Source organism: Populus trichocarpa, chromosome 5 (assembly GCF_000002775.5).
Source record: "Populus trichocarpa isolate Nisqually-1 chromosome 5, P.trichocarpa_v4.1, whole genome shotgun sequence".
Taxonomy (NCBI): domain Eukaryota; kingdom Viridiplantae; phylum Streptophyta; class Magnoliopsida; order Malpighiales; family Salicaceae; genus Populus; species Populus trichocarpa.
Window position 1 is genome coordinate 18859459 of NC_037289.2, and position 19025 is coordinate 18878483.

At 37.6% G+C, this 19025-nt stretch overlaps 1 protein-coding gene across 2 annotated transcripts; it reads right to left on the bottom strand.

Moving 5' to 3' along the window:
• Positions 1-922: 922 nt before the first annotated feature.
• LOC18099600 (histone-lysine N-methyltransferase ASHH2) lies at positions 923-18574 on the bottom strand. Of its 2 annotated transcripts, none has more exons than XM_006383530.3 (18): positions 18342-18574; positions 14464-18201; positions 14127-14370; positions 12654-12814; positions 12450-12529; positions 10946-11077; positions 10732-10848; positions 10219-10311; positions 9505-9582; positions 7640-7696; positions 5962-6748; positions 5824-5879; positions 5356-5435; positions 5095-5177; positions 4897-4976; positions 4389-4468; positions 3089-3134; positions 923-2583 (listed from the first exon to the last, which is right to left on the bottom strand). In XM_006383530.3, exons 2-18 carry the CDS (start codon positions 17939-17941, stop codon positions 1402-1404), a joined length of 6834 nt encoding a protein of 2277 aa, XP_006383592.2. In that variant the 5' UTR covers positions 17942-18201; positions 18342-18574; the 3' UTR covers positions 923-1401. The 2 variants fall into 2 exon arrangements, with proteins under 2 accessions (XP_006383592.2, XP_052309314.1); XM_052453354.1 differs by having other exon boundaries at positions 14127-14319; positions 18342-18573.
• Between the last annotated feature and the right edge of the window lie 451 nt (positions 18575-19025).

Genomic DNA, 19025 nt, shown 5'->3' on the forward strand with positions numbered 1-19025 from the left:
AAAATGTGAAGGATCTCAATCATGGCAACTATACAATTTTCAAATAATTGTTCTTTCTTGCCGCCTGTCCTTGACGAATCCCAAACTAACATCCAACAAAAGGAAATTCATTTTCACACAAATTTCATGTTCTTCATGTTTTGGTACCATCTCATGGATCATAGATTCATAGTTGATAAAATCTAATTAGCGATCCAACAAAATCCATGATAAAGATCCAACATCATGATGGCAGTAAATAGTAATACAATAATTGTTGATCACACCCGACGAAACCTAAACAATTGGTGAGACTGAAAATCTTATAGAACAAATCACGACATACCATAAATGTTAACCACAGCATACTACAAAGTATATGAACACCAAACGACATAAGCAGGCCTTTTCATAAGAAATCAAGCATTTGTGCCCGATTGTATCACTAGACAACATATTATCTTTTACGAGACTTCAATCTTACAGTCCTATTAATGCTTTCTTTTTCTGCTGCTAATAAATAACTGCAATCTATGAGACAAAATAAAACAACAGATTTTATTTGTTAATGATTACGAGCTCGGTGTTCTTGCATAAGATGAAAAGGAAACAAGGATAGCCAGCATGAATTAACAGAGAAGTTAGTTTCACACTGCACACCACTAATCTTTTGCTACGAACGTATGTGTTGTGGATGTGCACTCAGATTCTCCAAAATCAACGTGGAAACCTGACATGCATAAAAGTTCTTCCAAAATCACAAAAGTCAAGGCAAGAACAATTAGAATTTGCTATTTTTTGTAATAACGAGGCATTCACTTGACTGTAACTGCAAGCCATTGACTTGATTAAATCGACGAATTACTGTAGCACTACAGTTCAAATGGAGACCCAAACTCCAAAATACATGAAACTAATCGATGGAGAAATTGCACCAGCCAAGTACAAAAACTAATTTAAAATAATCGAGAAACCATCGAAGAAACACAATCATCTTTCACCTTCCATATCATCAAAGAATTTTTTTTTTTCCAATGCAAGATGCCAATAAATTGGTTATCAATTCCAATGATAAACAATATTACTCCTATGAGAAAATTTTAGATAAACAAGACTACCTACCTCTTCGAGGTGTGAGAAAATGGATCAACATCCAACAGAAGACATTGCCGGATAAGAAGAATGCTTTCCCTCCAGCTATAGCATCACAACTTTGAGTATGAGGATTGACATTCTGAAATGAATGAATTTCCCATTGAAAATAAAAACCCGAAAAAAGAATCGAGAATACATTAAGAGTATGGTGAATAATCAGTAGCTCTTCAGAGCATTTCCTAAAAAATCAATGCTCATTTAGACGCTGTGCATGCTGATCAAGTATTTGCCAGATTTCTCCAGTCCACAGCTTACAACCTGTCAACACTATGAGTTCCTCTGTTCATTTGTTAGACTTCCCATGTCAGTGCTGCACATTCCACCTCTTGAGTTGTCTCCTACACATCCCCACCCATTCCTATTCCGAACCCATGGAGGAGACACTTTATTCCACTTCTGTTGCTTAAAGTACCTCCTTCCCAAATCATATGAAAATCCCCTCGCACGTTTAAATGTTTGATGGTCATTTGGACAAGGGCTATTCACATCTGGTTGGTTAGCACCACTCATGCTTGGACTACTTTCATTTGGACAAGTGGTAGGATCATGGCTGTCCTGTTGCCCTCGATCTGCTTCACCATCAACCTCCATAGAGCTCACAGCACAAGAAGGTTGAGTCCCTTTCTTACAGGAGGGAAGTGGTGGTAATGGTGGAAAAGGATGGAAAGGCATGCCAGGAGCAATAACCCAACTCTCTACAGTTTCAGCCAGGGGTGATCCTAATTGCTGCATAACAGACAACGGAATTCCATACGAGACAGGAAAGCGGGAATTGAATTTCTTCTGTGGATGACCGACAACCATACCAACAGGAAACTTCAAATGGAAAACATTTTGTTGAGGGGGGTCAGCAACAGTGGAAGAAGCATTGGATGCAAGAGCAGCATTAATCGGAGATGAGAATCCAGGTGGAACATCCTCATGAATATTCTGCTTTCTGTCATCAGCACTACTAGATTCATCTTGCCAGCGATAATTGCGAACACAATGAGGGCAATAACTGTACTCTCTACCTGCCTTGTCCACATGAACTGGCACTTCTTTACTTAACTCAAGTAATGGGTTAGATTCATATTGTTGTACCAACCCAGAATTAACATTCTGTTTAATATGCTGAAGAGAGCTGGAAGCTATATTTCCCACAGCGGGTTGATCCCATCTAGTTTTACGCTTGCGAGTTCTTGCACCGCTGCCTACACGATTCACAGAGTTGTCCTCATGGACAGCAGTGCCCCCTGAAGTCATTGCAAGGTTTGATTCCACAACACCATTAAGTGCTTCTGTGTGTCTTACACCCTGATCATGCCAATGATTATGAGAAGCTGAAACCCTATTGCAGTTTGAACCTCTGTGAATCTCCATCCTCCCATCATCCCTATCCATATAGCTATGCTTTCTGATATGTCTAGGGATCCATCTATCTCGAAAACTTCGTGCAATTTGATGAACCTATGCACACATGCACCACAATCATTAAAGCTCAAATTCCACACCCAAGGACAGCAATTAGTCATTACTCGTTGCTTTATCTCTAATACAGACTCACAATAAAATTTGCAAGCAACATTCAAAATCATGAAGTCAGAAAAGGCCTTCTGTCCAAAGTCAGTCCTTTCTATTTTGGTTTGATCCAGCAGTATTTGTCCACTGTCAAAATTTAATGGACACAACAGTTTTTTTTTATTTTAAATTAAGCCTTATCATATAGTTGGAAACTTTTTTTACTCAGCATTGGCATTTCCAATAGTTGTAAAAGAAACCAAAGCTCAATTATCATCGAATTGAAGAAAACTTTCAAGAGAGCTTGGGGACAGTCTTAAACCATGTATCCTTGTGGGGCTGAAAGCAATCACCACAATCTGAAGTGTAAATTTTGGTACAGAAGAGGCACATAACACAAGTATTAAATGTGAATTTAGAACCAGGTTATGAAGGAAAGAGTCAGAGACGATACCTGTTTGTCATCATGCTCTGTCAGGGACAACATGGATTCTGTAAAGCTGCATAAATAAAACTTATCAGGGAACACATGCCAGTAAAATAAATATGACAAGAAAAACCAGCATTTTCATATTGCATGCAATGAGTCAACAGCTGCAAGAATTTGGCTGTCTTGAGAGATAAAACAGGAAACCAGAAGGTTAACTGTAGCAATGGCAAGTTGGCAACGTCCTTTAGGCTATGTCTGCGGGTAAAATGGGGGAAGAAAGAAAATGGAGGAAATGAACATAGAAGAGGAGAAAATAATCGGAAAGGAATGTATTTTCTATCATTTGTTAGAGGAGTAAAAATGAATGGAATCAAAGGAAAGGAATTTTTTCCTTTGTTTGGTACACAAAAGCAAAGGAAAATATTATTTGTGTTGCAATTATAATTATGTCCTTTGAATTTAATACCACAATAAATTTCAGTTATGAGTAAAACATAAGTTTTAACTAAAATCAACCCCCCAGCACCAAAAAAAAATACTTTCCTGGGTAATGCCATTTCCACATGATCTCTCCCCCTCTACTCCTTTCCTCTCCCAAACAAGTAAAAATACTTTCCACCTATCGTCCACCCTCCCAAACATAAACCTTTAAAACAAGGCCTGTGAATTACTCACTCTAATCAAACTCACCTTCATCTATTCCATGAAGTTTCAATTGTATAACGGGCATCTTTCCTGGGTAATGCAAGCTTCATTCATCCCAAGGTTGCTTCTCTTTTTTAGTCATTTTATAGACTTGCTTGTTCGGGAAAAGAACCACAGAATAAGCTTGTCTTTCTAACTTATTATTTTGCTTCCAGATGGTGGTCAATTCCCTTGGTGAATCAAAAGAGTCTATACTATTTTCTCATTACTCTACATCAAACAATATTATTCCTCTGTTCATTTTCAACTCACAAAATCAGCGGTCCATCCTAAGAAAATCCTATCAACCTTTTCACTTCCATATATAATTAGTTACAGACCACCAAAATTGAATCAGCAGTCCATCCTAAGAAAATCCTATCAACCTTTTCACTTCCATATATAATTAGTTACAGACCACCAAAATTGAATCAGCAGCCCCTCATGATGATTTCCTACAGCTAAAATGTACTAGAGAAGAAATATGACCACCACACAAATGATCCCAAAGCAAACTAAATATATCACTAGTTATCCACCATGCATTTCCTTGTTTGAAGAAAAGAAAGGTACGACCCCTATTTCATCAGCAAAGTAGGACAATACATATACTAAATAAAAACTAGATGAATAATCTAACCTCTCCATTCCAGGACAAGGAGGACCTCCACTTATATGTTCCAATGTAAGTATCTCCCTGACTGCCAAATGCTCTAAAACCTGCAGAAAAGTCAGTTAATAGCACGCTTTAGTCTCAAAATTCTAGAAAACTTTGCTTGTCATGTTCTAAAAGATAGTCTAAATGAAATAAATCAAGTTGCAAGAATATTTCTGAAGATGAGCAGATGAGAAATTATGGAAAGAGTTTAGAGGTTAAAAAATGATTTTATCCACAAAACTCAAAAGGAATACCACTAACTTGTACTATTATAGTTTATAGTTTCTCCTTCAATAGCCACCACGCTTAATAAAGCATCTATTTTTAACAATTTTGCAATTTTGAGCCATTAAGGACTAAGAGTATCTATCTGGAAAAAAAATGTATAATAATCTGTTTCTGTAGATAAATCAACTGAGTACTAGGATATGAAATTTGACACAAGTTGGGGTGTGGTATGTCTATATAACAGAGCTGCCAACATGTGCACCTTTAAAAGCTTCCTGAGAATTGGAATCTTTTTAAAGTCCCTTCTGTACTGCTTCATTATGTTGTGAAGCATTCTTAAACCTGAAAGAAAGCAACCACCGGTTATTCTTTAAGCAAATAAAGGTGCAAAATCAACAAATGTACTAATTCCTAAGCAAGATTGGTTTGTATGCCATGCAAAAGGAAGAGGGAAATCTACCATTTTTGTTAATTATATCCATCAGTACCACTCGTGATCTAGTTTTCAAGAGTGCATCGAGTATCATTGAAAGCTCCCGATTACTGCGAAACAAAAAAGCTAAATTATTAAATCAAGACCTCATACAATCATCTAGCATGAGTCCTTTTCAGGATTCATCTCACATATGAAAAGGAATATTATGTACCTAAAGCACAGGGTGGTGGTGATCTTGATGTACGATAGATATCAGAAATAATAGATAAAAACAATGTAAATTACCTCTGAATTGCTTCACCACTTCTAATAGCACCAGAAGCTGCAGTAAGGAGGAGAAGTTTCAGGTAGCCTTTAGGAGCATCCTGTCAAAAAAAAAAAAAAATAATTTACATGGACAATGGAGCAGAAATGTATAAAACAGATAAAGTTTTCAATAATTTTAGAAACATCTCCACATCATTGCAAGTAATTTTGGTAAATAAAGAAATGAAATATCTGGATACTGAAGAATATTTATTACAGAAAATCAAAAGCAGACATGCACAGCCACACAAAAGTATGGCAGATGCAAGAACTAACAGTTAAAAATCTAAAAAGAATAGAACAGGAAAGAGTTAGAGGGGGGGGGGGGGGGTAAAGCTCACAAGGCAAACATCAGCTACCTCCAAAGGCTACACTGTGTTTTAGGCTATTAACTAACATTAAGAAACTGCCAAAAACTTGAAAAACACTATTCAAGGAGTTACTTACTTTCCGTTTGCTTATGCCACCCTCGGAATCCAACAACTCATTAAGTTTCTCCTGAACTGAAAACATTACAAGGCATTAATCATTGAAGTATTGCAGACAATACCATCTTGACAAAAAGATCAGTATGAGGATCCTAACCTGCTTCAAAATGGCCATTCGAGGTACTCTCTATTAATTTTTTGGGTTTGATAAGTGGAAACTGAGGTTTGCTGGCTATTGTCTGAACCTTGTTTATGTTTATGAGATTACCAGCAGACTTTCCTTTCTTGATTAAACTAGATTGGTGTGGAGTTTTAATAATAAAACGAGATTTCACAAAAACCCTCTTGTTTTCAGCTGCGGCAGACTTAGACTTCCTGTTAATCATAACATCATCAGGCAATATTTTGGTGGGAGTTGAAGTTGGAGAGGTCCTCAACTTTTCACTGGAATACAAGGATTTGTTCATAGTCTCTTCCATGGAAATCTCTTGCTGAACAGCAGGTGTGGGTTGGCTCATTACATCTTCAGCCTTTGGGGAGGTTTCTACTTGTTGACTGGAAGAAGAAAAATCTCCAGGTAAACCATTCATTTCTGATGCACTGGGTGATAGAGACATGGCAGGGGTTAATTGGCTTGTCAAGTCCTTAATTTCAGTTGCAACCTCCAAGTTCCCAACAGCTGTTTTGAATTCTATTTCCCTGTCTTTTGACAAACCAAAGAAATTGGTTTTGGATATTTTATTTTTTAAGCCACCTCCCACTCTTCCATCTTCAAGCATTACAGGTTCAGGAAATTCTTCATCCGAATCAACTTGATCAACTACTTCAGTGCTAGTTGGATCACCACCAATATAGCCTCGACATTGAGGCGAACCACAATAGCATCTTTTAGCAGCAGCCCCAACAACTCTTACATAGTTATAGTCAAATGTCACCTCTTCGCCCTGCCAAAAACCTATGGTTATGAAAATATAAGATAATCATGCATGTATGTGAAAATGAAAAGGCAGGTGTGTGTGGCTGCGACAAGTGATGCCTTTTATGGTATACATGTAGTGAGGCACTGCAACCTCTGATGCTTTCTCAGAAACTTCTGCCAAGCATCACTGAATTTCTTTTTTTCATCTGTTGTTTAATTAAGAGCCAAGGATAGTTACTAAGCTAAACTATTGTATTGTTGAAGGCTAGTTGTGCTGGGCAATCTTCAATCAATTGATTTGCAAGCAAGTGATTTAGCATAAACAAACTAGGAACGTTGCTTAATCTTCAAAAGGAAACAAAAGAAGAGGAGGCGTTTAAATATACAAATTCCACCCTTCAAGGAAGAAGCTTGTTTCATAATGATTAAAGGAGCCAATGTAACCTCTTTCTATTAGCCAAACACAAAGGTAACAACATGATCAATCAAGTTGGTAATGCCACAATTTATGAACTCCCCACAAATCTACAGTGTAAAATAAACATTTAAATTCCCACAATGACCAATCAATTTTGTGTGGCAATCCAGACAATCATGGAATATAATATTCATATAGATTATCTGCTCAACCATTTCCATCCCTTTAAATGTTTAGCAGAGATGAGCAAGTGGTCGCCAGCTGAAGTAAACCTAAACACTAACAAAATAAAACAATAAGAAAGGCAAAGTGAAAATAAAAGCACATATGCAAACTTTCAATCAGAAAATCCCCTTGATCATCAACAGTTGCATTCCATGATACAATGTGCTTCTATGGTAAGTAGAAAGTAACCGGAGATTGAAAAAAGAAAAAACTATGACAACTGTGGCTCAGATGGAAAAGCACAAGATTAATTAATTTAAGGTGTAAGCATACCATTTTAATGTCCCTCAACGCAAATAATCCAATACAGATTTCTCCATTGACCACCCACTGTAAACAAAAATTTACAAAGTTAAGCAAATAAATTAATTGAGAAATGTTATAATGGATTTGAAAGTTTGGAATTTAAAGGTCACGCAACTGGCACCATACATAATAACATTAAAAGGATACTTGTGCAAGGATAGAAGGTCATTGAGTAAGCCAAAACACTACATAAATCATCCATCGAATAAGAACATTTATATGTCACTCCAAAGTGCAACGAGTACTTGAAGTAAATTAACCAACAGAAACATGTGGCGGGTTAAAGATTTGACACGAATTTTTATCTGTCGGTACATAGTTATCAGCCCTATGTGTGATAAAGATTATGTACACAGATGGACCCAAACGGAAGTGGGACATACTTGAACAAAAAAGAAATGGACCAAAACCATTGAGATCCAAACAAACAGGGCATGTTGTCCAAAGAATATTTTAAAGATTTCTGTTCAAGGTTTCTAAACACTATAATCTCTTACATTTAAAAATAAATAATATAATTTAGTTCCATTGTCCCATAAAAATAGACCCTTAGATAAATAATAATAATAATAATAATAAAGCCTCTTTGTTGACGAAGAATGCGACAAAATTAATTTGACTTGACCTTTCCAATTGCTCCAATCACAGATAATATTTAAAGTAAATTCTTTCTTGTTCTTTTGAGTGGAGAACATATATCATGTTTAATATGTAACCAATCAGAAAAAAGGATAGTTTAGAGAAAGGAGCGAAATTCAAAATTTGATTTCTACATATATTAACATATATTGTGGGAAATCCTGAAATCCAAATGGATGGTGCAAGGGGACAGTGAATCTACAAAATGTCCATAGCACAAAGCCTAAGCCTCGGAAGTCCGGGCACAAAAGAAGCATGGACATGTATCCAAAACATGGCCAATAGCCCTCTCAGTGGTTTCCTACCAGCCTTCTGAAACCAAATTATACTATAAAACTAATTAATAACTTGTGAAAAGAGGGTCCAAAGACTGCGGTCTCCTCTACGAAAAGTGATGTCAATTCTACACCGAAGATAATGAGGGGGTGGCTAGTAGGAACTCTGGGATCTAAAGATTAAAACATCTTCCTGTTTGTCCAAAGTGAATAATTGCATTAAACATTTGTATAAATTAGTCCCACATAGATCAAATTGAAGGCAATGGCTATTGCAGTTGGTATGCTGTCATTGCCTCACAGAATATGTCTCTGTAAGATGGTGCTATGCATCCCAAATGTGGGAAATTGCATTACCTTACACCAGACAAATTGTCTGACATTTATTCAAAACTGACAGAAGTAGGTATTTGTGACATTGATTTTTCCAATTTAGTAGGTATCCAGTTTGGCATGATTCAAGTGCCTCGTAGGCAAAGGTTTTGTGAGCTGCTGCCATGCATCCCCATGACTAAAGTCAACTCATTAATCATTTTTTAATTCTTAAAATTTTTCAAATACTAAAAAATAGTTAAGCTCTTCATCATTGTGGCTCACAGGTTTCTGGATTGACATCAATGGGGATTCTTGGCCTGTGCCAACCCAGCTATAAGGAAAAGATGAAAAGATCCAGAGAAAGAGGTGCAATAGAGAGAAGTGAAAAAAAACAGAACTTCAGCAGTAGACTTGGGAATATAGTCCTGAAGAAACAGTGCATCAGAAATTGAAGAAATAAAAATCTCCATCAATGACTCAAAGCTCAAGAATGCATATTCAAAGTGCATCATCCAACCATAACAATGTGCAACGAAGTGTAAAATATGAATCTCATTAAATAAATGAAAAAAATGAAGAGAGGCATGTATCAAAATTAATCACCTTTTCAGTACGACAATTAGGATCACAACTATGATTAATAAAACGCCCCAAATTTCCCTTCGCACATGCGTCAATTACCTGAAAGGAGGGAAAATGTGGATTACAAAACAGCATGAAACAATTGTGGCGAGATAATTAGATATATATATATATAAACCAGCGGACATCAAACAAAACTATAAATCCATTCAACATAGAGAAATGAGACAAAAAATAAAACAAGTCATTGCAAGAAAATTATATGGTACATCTGGTTAAAGGTGCATCATTAGTACCAAGCAGAAGTTAGAAGTTAATATTTGAAATCATAAAATGATTGTTATTTTAGTGAACTTTCAAGCGATGATGTCAGCAATCAAAGGACACCTAACACATTTATAAATAATCTCTACAAATCTAACAATTAGAGGGCCCAGGTGCATCAGATACCTCTTGGCAATTTTAACCAAACATATAAACTGAAAAGTTGATAAGGCAGTAGATACTAAATAGTGTAAATAATGCCAAAAGTTCTGTCTGGTGACAAGTTAGATATAAAGACCTGGAAACTACCACCAGTACTTTCATCACAGCATTTAGAAGCTGCCTCAGAATCAGATGCATATGCCGTGGATCATTGGCTTTCAATTCCAGTGTTTTAGTGTTGATTAAAGCAAATTAACTTGTAAATAATGAAAGAAATATTATTAAAGAAGAAGAAGAGCTTCAGCAAACCTCACTGCCATCCAATGTCATGAAGTAGAAATGTTTGTGACCCTTGGAAGCATAATCTTTTTGCCTTGCTTCATAAGCATGCACATCAAGCACCTGAATGAACCTATATTAGAAATTTGGAGGAAAGAAAATAGAAAGAAATTTGCATGCGCATTTTGAACTAAATCTTTCTTTTGGTGGAATAGCCATGTATGCATGTGGATAGTGCGAGAGAGATCAAACTATCACAAAAAGGCATATTAACTTTAATTATTGAGCACTAGTTGGATAATCCAAATGTGAATTGAATTAAGCTGATCTCAGAGTTGGCCAGGAAAGTATACATCCATAGAAAGTTTTGAAGTGATCTAGTACCACTCACCTAATATGATCATGCATCAAACATATTATATGCAAGTAAACTAGCATCAGAGAAAACCCGGTATGCCTATGACTTCCAACATTGGCTCAAAGCCCAACTCATGACAAAGTTCATATCTGATCAGCAGCCTACAAAAAATTAAAAGAAGTTACCTCTCCAACGTATTCAATAAGGAATTGCCCTCTGGATATATCCTCATCCAATCGCAGTCCAAAACCTTTCTTCCCACATCGCTCCCATGTCATTTTGGCATAATTGCGCTTTTGGAACTGCAAAATGATACTTAGACTAATTTTTTTAGAAAAACAAATACTATTATGAGAAGTGAAATAATTATTACTATCTGCGAAAGGTAAGCTATGTAACCTGTTGATTTGAGCAATGGTCCCCACATGGACAGGTTCCTTGAACACACTCAATATTAAGCATTCGATTCAAGCATTCATCTCCACAACCTAACCGACCGGCCACAGGTGCTTTGCAGTAACAAACCATGATCTGTTTAAAAAATATGGAAAATTTTGTCAAAACATAAAATTTAGAGAGGCCATGGCCTAAACAAACATTCCAAAAAAGTTGCTCCTTTTACCAACCTAATGAGTGTTAAAAAAGAAATATCTGGATTTACACAGATCAGAAATGGTGGAATGGGGGGGGGGGGGGGGGGGGGGTTGACAATTTGAGCAAAATACATGTTAAAGATTTAAAAAAAATTCTGTGCCCACTGGGTATATTAGAATGTAAGAGTCAAGGATTGATACCTACAATACCTAGGTGTGTCCATGCTACTAAATAAATACAGGAAGTCTCTAGTAATAAAAAACACAATGACAGACAAATCGCAAACAAGAATACAAACAACTTTATAGCGGGGAGAGAATCATGTCAATTATGCTTCTTCAAAAAACAAAAATCTAAAAAACGATGGATTGACACTTATCCTAAAACTAGTGATATCATTTACTCTTGAAGGAAACCACAGGAAGATACATGGATGCAGACAGTTCAGCACAATCACACCTACTAAAACTAGGAATGAAAAAACACCATGAATAGCAGAGGCACTAGCAAAGTTGGAACATTATAGATTGGTACAGAACAACAACAGCATCCAAGGGCAAAACCAAAGGCACACAGATGTCAGCATCATAAGAAAATAAATTAATTATCAAGGAAGATCGTTTCTTTGTAGCATTAGAAGTATAAAGCAGATTTCTAAAAGAAAAGGATAGTACAATTGTCATGTTAGTGATTGTGGATAGCCTAAGCCATGATTAAGATTAATCATCGTCAGTAACAATCATCCTCAAAGGGGTGTGGTTTTGACCTAGGATAGCACACTTCATGGATGAATGTATGTGTTGATCAAATATGTTGCATGACACAATAACATTTGCACATTTTTTATTCAGATTGCAACAGCAAACTATCACCCTCTCATACTCGGCACTTTTCAAAATATTTTCTAATTCATGACATTTTTCCCAGAGTAACACAATTCCTTGAGACATACACTAATCTAGATCTATATGAGAACCAACGCTACCAAGTTCATAAACATATTTTCTTGCTAATTTTACCACTTTCATGTTACAGTACTAAACTAGCCAGGTCTAAATGTGAGCCATTATGTATGATAGCCATCAAGACATCCCAGAAACCAAGCCCATAGCCATCTGAGATAGTGTTTGACTTGCCATAACTCAACATTAGGTGCACACATGCTGCTTAAGACAAAGCACATGTCCTTCCTGCCAGCTACCACTTAACAAAAAGATGCAATTCTCAAAATCTAGTGCGAGTCAGATCACAGCAATGCATAATTATTGTAACATTGATAGGCAAAAATAAAATTGATTCAAATTCAGACCTCATCAATAGTTTGAGTTTTACGGCTACGGTGCAGAAACTGATTGGTAGTGATGCGTGTAAATTCATACTCCTTGGAAACTATAAAAGAAGTAAAATATCATGTTAGGTGAAAAGGTGAAACCCTTATGAATCAAAGCACAGGCCCTGCTTCAAGCTTGTGTTTGATCTTGCTTCTCTTCTATGCCTACCAAATGCTTCATACCTGATGTCTGTCTACATTCCAATTCCATATAATTTGAAGGGGCATCGCAACCATCCTCATCAACATCTGATATGCCCAACTCTGCATTTATTTCTGCATTTGACTTCTCTTGGGGGAAGGAGCAATCAGCAAAGGCTTTATTCATGTTGTCCTTGCAGATCCTAAGAAATCAAACGAAAAAAGAACAGATGACAATGTTAGAGAATCGAAAAGGAGACAGTGAGAAAGGAGGGAACAGAAGAAGGAAACAATTAGAAAGAAGGGAACAGAAGAGGGAAGCAGTAAGGAAGGAGGGAGTTGGCAGAAATGTTTGTAATGCTGGAAGGCAGCTCCCTCTTACACTCACACCAAAACAAGATGACTTGAGCTTTCAAATTGAGATCATAAGAGAAACCATACATATCATTAATTTTTGCCAGCTCAGTAAGTTGCATGGCCTTAAAAGAAATATGGAAGCTATTCATCCTCAAGAAGCAATACCCAAATATCAATTTCATTGGAACCAAAGCTGAGAAAAGAAAGTTTGGAGCACACACAGACTCCTAGCCTAGTCGAGCAAGATTGAGTACAAGGTCCATGGGACTATTGCATAGTTGATTCATGCCCAAAAAGGAGAAATAAATTGATTGAAAGAGTGGCCATCTTTCTCCTTGACCAAAGCAAACTTAATCAAGCAGGTAAGAAACATATGGTTGAGACTCAAGCCAAGATATTTGATACTTGTATATCCTCGGAAATTTCAGAAGTCCTTTTTTTACCTGTCTTACCTGTACAACTAACCCTATTTGAGAGGCTAAAGAGCCCGTAAGGTCAAGCCGTTTTCGGTCAACTGTCCTTCAGAGGATACATGTCGCAAGCATGAAAGTTGATAAAAGTTGCATTTGAATGTCTGTATCGTGTGTCCTAGTAGTGGCAAAACATCAGTCCACTTTTTTTTTTTTTTTTTGCACTGCTTTGTCCCAAGGAGTTCATGGAATAGGACTTTGGCGATTAGCGATTACTGTGTATGTCCAAAAACCATGGAAATGCTGTTGTATATATATGTTTTCTAGGTTTGAGGAGAGATAAAAATGGCAAGATTTTTGAACTTGTACAGTGTTTGTATTGAAGCTCAAATGAAGAGAAATGCTAAAAAAACAATCAGCAAGAGTCAACAAGAGAATTTTTCAATTATTCAACCAACTGTCTTTGGGATCACCGGGTAATCATGCCCACTGCATGGTGTTCTGCTCTGGAACATTTAAATACCCTTAGTTCTTTTTCAGAATGATTTGATGGCTCCTGTGGATTAAGATTCTCATGCTAATTTGGAAGAGCTCTTAACCTCTTCATTGAACCTAAACTCGTGCTAATAAAAAAAAAATTCTTAAGCAAATAAAAGGAATAGATATGTAAAGGGGTGTGCATGCAGCAGAAAAAGTTAAAAAAACTGCAAGATAAATAAAATGACTTGTAGGGTGAAAGATAAAGTACCATTGGCAATGTGTTTGACTAATAGATTCTACAAGTCGAACTGGAATACGCCGCCATTTAAGACAATCATCACAGCGAACCCAAGCATTATCTGGGGATAAATTTTGCTCCATTACACCACTTGACGGCGTGTCCAAATCAGCTACCTCTTCTGCAGCAGTATCCTCAACAGCATCAATTTTTCCATTTTCATCTGCAGTATGATTACAGCGATACTTCATGTCAGAGCAGAATGCTTCTTGACCTTTGGTATAACAAAAGGGTATATTGAGTGCCATGAGGGCATGACTGCAAAACCATAAAAAAATCAAATCATGCAACATAAACAATTCAGTACCTATTTCTGGATCATCATCAACTTTGTAAAAAACATGATCACAAACACTCTTCCCCTTGGCTTTGTTCTTTTTAACTGACTTCCTATCGTTTCCTCTATCCTTGCAACCATTTGCCCTCCGGCTTTTTGCAGAGTCGGAGACTTTGGACCTTCCCTTGTTCACTCCATTTCCCCTGGATTTAGTTGAAGGAAGAGGATTCTTTGAAATCTGTGATTCTGATGACCTAAGCTCAGCATCCAGTCCACCAACACATATTTTAGTTTCCATACTGATTTCTTCTGTCAAAACCTCTCCAGAGACTTCAAGTTCAGTCTCTCTTGACAAAGGTACCTGTTCTGCGGAACATTCTTTACTGCTTGGTGTGTTGATCAAACCATTCACACTGCTGGATGAAGTAAGAATCTCAGTAGAGGAAAGGCCATCAGCCTTTCTCTGCCTGCCCCCACGTTTCTTTGCCAATTTAACTTTGTTTAAGCTTGCCGCAGCAGGTGAACAGTTAGCGGCTTGAGGGAGCCTTTCTTTCTTTTTTCCCCTCCTTTTACCATTACCCCCTTGATCTGTAGCAAAAGCCTTAGAAGAAGACAGAACAGCATCATGAAAATCTTCTGGACATCGTGCATCGACTTGGCCCTCGGCAACTAAATTGATAACTTCTGAATCTGGTGAAGTTCCAGGATCTGTATACCTCTTCTCAGTTGTTGCTCCCAGTGCTTCAACCTCTGTATGGAGAGGAACCCCGATATAATCTTCCACAGTATCTCCAGGTGACTTTTCAAAAATCACCATGCCCTCCATATCTTTGTTTGCAAGATTTACATCCATGCCATAAGGATCGCAATGTAACTCTGCCTTCAACTTAATATCAAAAGACTGAAGCTGTTTTCCAGCTCCCTCTTCAGCCACATTATCTTCAGCATAATGGACTAACTTTGACATTTCAAAACTGGTTTCCTGATATGACTCAACCCCATAATTGCTTACAAGTTCAGCAGATGCTTTTGTATCAATTACCTCTGGGATCATAATCTTCGGATTAGCTTCAGTTTGACAAGCTTCTTTTCCCACTTTAACTTTCAAACGAATGCAACTAGCTGAAGCACAGCCTTTCTTGCTAGACCTTTGTGACCTTCCACCAGCACGATTATTCCGCTTTCTGCTTCCTCTGCCACCCCTTGCTTTTTGTGATCCATTATTCTCAATTTCATCAAGTCTGGGACCATCAATCATTGTAAATGCATGTGTAATATTCCCCAACAATCCCCAAGCAGAAGACCGAGCTGGTTTGGAGAAACAGCTTCGCTTCCTTGTCACACTTTTGAAGACAGTCTCAATACCTAGATGAAGGTTTGGGACTTTGGTTGTATTTCTAGATTTCCTTGCAGCCCTTTTTGTCTGGGCCTTCCGGCTTGATTTGCGTACTCCATTGCTCCTTTGTGAAGATGGTGATGCAATGTCATGACACTTGGTTTCAGAAACACTATCAATGCTGACATGATTCTTTGCTTCATTGACCGTCTCTCCAGAACAGTCACCTGCACTGTTAGAGTCAATAGCACCATGTGGTGATACCTGGGCATATATATCAGCTCCTATCCTGGCTGAGGCATCGCTTTCCTGCTCTGGAACCCTCTCTATAGCTAGACCATTGACAACCTTAGAATCTAGTTCACTTGGTATCAGCTTCTGCTCATCATGATAAACACTTTCTTCTGGCAAACCAGTCATGGGCATTAATTTCAAGGTCCTCTCGAGGCCCTGTGATGACAACAACCAATTGGAAGTAGTAGTATCTGTCGCATCTAAAGCATCACTTGTTTCCTCCATAACCCCTCCTGCAATGAGACAGCTAATGATCTGATCACCCTTCTGGTCATCCGGCTGAAGACACTTGCTTGGTGGACATGTAACAGTTGTTGATTCCAAATGCATTCCATGGTCAAGTGAAGGCAATATTTGGTCTTGATTATCAGTCTCTAACCTAGTTAAAAGAACACTTCTTTCTTTTGGAACCACAGTAGGAGACGTACCATCATACTGCTTGTCCAGTTCAACACCATAACCATTCACTGAAATTAATCCAGCAGGGATTTCACAGCCTGACAAAGGTCCTATTTCATTATGAGTAGCAGTCTCTATTGCAGCTAAACCATCACTTTTTTCTTCCATGAACCCTTCCATACTAATACTCTCTGTCCCAGCTAAATCATTGTTTCTCTCTTCCATGGTCAGCACCATAGAGGTGCTCCTGTCTTGCTTGTCCTTCTCAACACCATTTCTAGGCAAACGCTCAGCGGGCATTTCATATCCCAATGAAGGCAATATGTTTTCACAAGTATCAGCAGTCTTTGTTGCCACTAAACCATCACTTTTCTGTTCCATCACAGCTTGAAGGTCTCTATTCTCTAGCCCAGTTAAATTGTCAATTTTCTCTTCCATAACTGCTTCTTGAGAGGTACCACAATCATGCTTGTACTGTTCATTGCCATCACTAGGCAAACCTTTTTCTGGTAGTAGTTCTGCAGGCATTCCTTGACCCGATGAAAGCACTATTTCATGATGTATATCATCAAACTCTATTGGAGCTAAGCCACTACTATGTTGTTCCATGACCCCTTGAACACTGACATTCTTATCATCCCTCTGGTCATCTTGTTGATCACCATTTCTGCTCCAATCCTTTGCTTGCATTAATTCTGTTGGCATCTCACTGCCCAGTGAAAGAACTATTTCATCAGAATTAACAATCTTTATTGCAGCTAAACCATCATTTTTCTCTTCCATAACCCCTTGAACACTGCCACTCTCATGATCATTCTGGTCATCTTGTTGATCACAATTTCTAGTCATATCATTCCCAAGTATCGATTCTACAGATGTTTCACATGAGGTTGAAGGCACTACTTCATCGGAAGTATCAGCCTCTACTGTAACTAAACCATCACTTTCCTCTTCTGTAACACCTTGAACACCAGTTTTCTTATCATCCACTCGGCCATCCTGTTGATCACAATTTCTCTCCAGCAATTCCAAAGACCTTTCACAGTCTAGTGGTCCACCATTCTTGACTCCAAGCCCTGCTTTTTCTTCCCGGGATCTATCCGTTTCCCCATTACAATCATCTATCCCACTTTGCCTCTCATCCAAACAACCCCCAATAACCCCAGATTCATCCTCCAATAATTTCCCTGCTGTCAAACCAACCACACTCTCCCCCTCACCCGTCAACCCAATTCCCATATCAGCTGACACAGCCTTAACATCACTGTGGCTGGCACAAACAACATTATCTTTCTGAGACAAGTCCACAAACCCATCAGTCGCACTAGAGGGTTCCACATTAGTATCAATTAGACTGTGAGCAGTCTCCAAGACTGGCAGCTGCTCAGAATCCTTGATAAATTCCAAGCACGAATGCTGCTCGGTGGCAGCAAGAGTCAAGGGCTCGTGTGGCTCAAACGAATTCTCACACGCCCCCATTCAGTATACCAATTCTTTTAACCCAATTAAGACGCACCCATCTCTAAGACAACAATAAAAATAAAAATAAACCAAAATTACACCAAATTGCAGCCAACCACAATGCACGAGCCTAATCGCCCCCAAATCAAAAAGAAAAAAAGAAACCTAGCCTCTGTTTCATTCACTCACCATCTCCCTCAAAACAAAAGCAGCAAAAACCGGCAAAACAATACCTTGGTCAAAAGCTAGAAGAGAAAAAACCCTAGAATCCACCTTCTCTGCAAAAGCAAAAGCCTGTATAATAAGTCCAAGGATAATGCAGATATATAAAAAAAACAATTAACGAATATATAAATATTTAGCACCCATATCTTTTTTGAAGCACAGAAACAAGGATTATTAGAGAAGCGAAAAAAACCTCTGTGTGAAGAAGAGATGTATCGGGCCGTTGAAGAACTGAAAGAGAAGGGTTGTTTTTTTGTTTTATTTTATTTAATATAAATATATTTTTTTTTCGGAGAGAGAAAGAAACAGAGAGAATTGCTAATGGAGTTGTCAAAGGAGGAATAGGACGCACGGGAAGGAAAAGCGAGGGGGTAGCCGGAGAGAGAAATATAGAGAGAGGAAAAAATGTTATCGATTTTCCTTTCTTTTTTTTCTCTCTCTCTTTTATAATGGCTTGGCTTGTAATGGCTTGGCAGTAACCGTTTCACCCCTACTCGCCTGCGTTTGGTGAAATGAGATATTATGTGGAGATTTTTCGACACTTGTCATTGAAAGTGGCTTTTTTGTCATTTTGTTAGATCGATCATTTCATATGCCTTTTATTTAGCTCCATGTAAGAATTAATTCTGGTTATTTTTTAAAATAATATTTTTTATTATTATTTAAAATTTATTTTTAATATTAATATATCAAAATAATTTAAAAGTATTAAAATAATTAATTTAAAACAAAAGGATATTTTTTTGAAAAATATGAGCACCTCGTAGTGCCAAACATGCTCCAAATAGTCTCTAGATTTTGTTATTTATTTTACCATGTTCATTCGAAGTGAACAGGATTTAATTCTACGAGCGATTGGATATGAGAACTTTAATTC

What these genes read in the sequence shown, in the direction of transcription:
- LOC18099600 (XM_006383530.3), bottom strand. Translation starts at nt 17,941, where the DNA reads ATGGGGGCGTGTGAGAATTCGTTTGAGCCACACGAGCCCTTGACTCTT. An exon ending in CGTTGAGGGACATTAAAATG is followed by an intron (nt 6,749 to 7,639) that starts GTATGCTTACAC and finishes GGTTTTTGGCAG; the next exon opens with GGCGAAGAGGTGACATTTGA. An exon ending in CAGAGCATGATGACAAACAG is followed by an intron (nt 2,584 to 3,088) that starts GTATCGTCTCTG and finishes ATGTGTGCATAG; the next exon opens with GTTCATCAAATTGCACGAAG.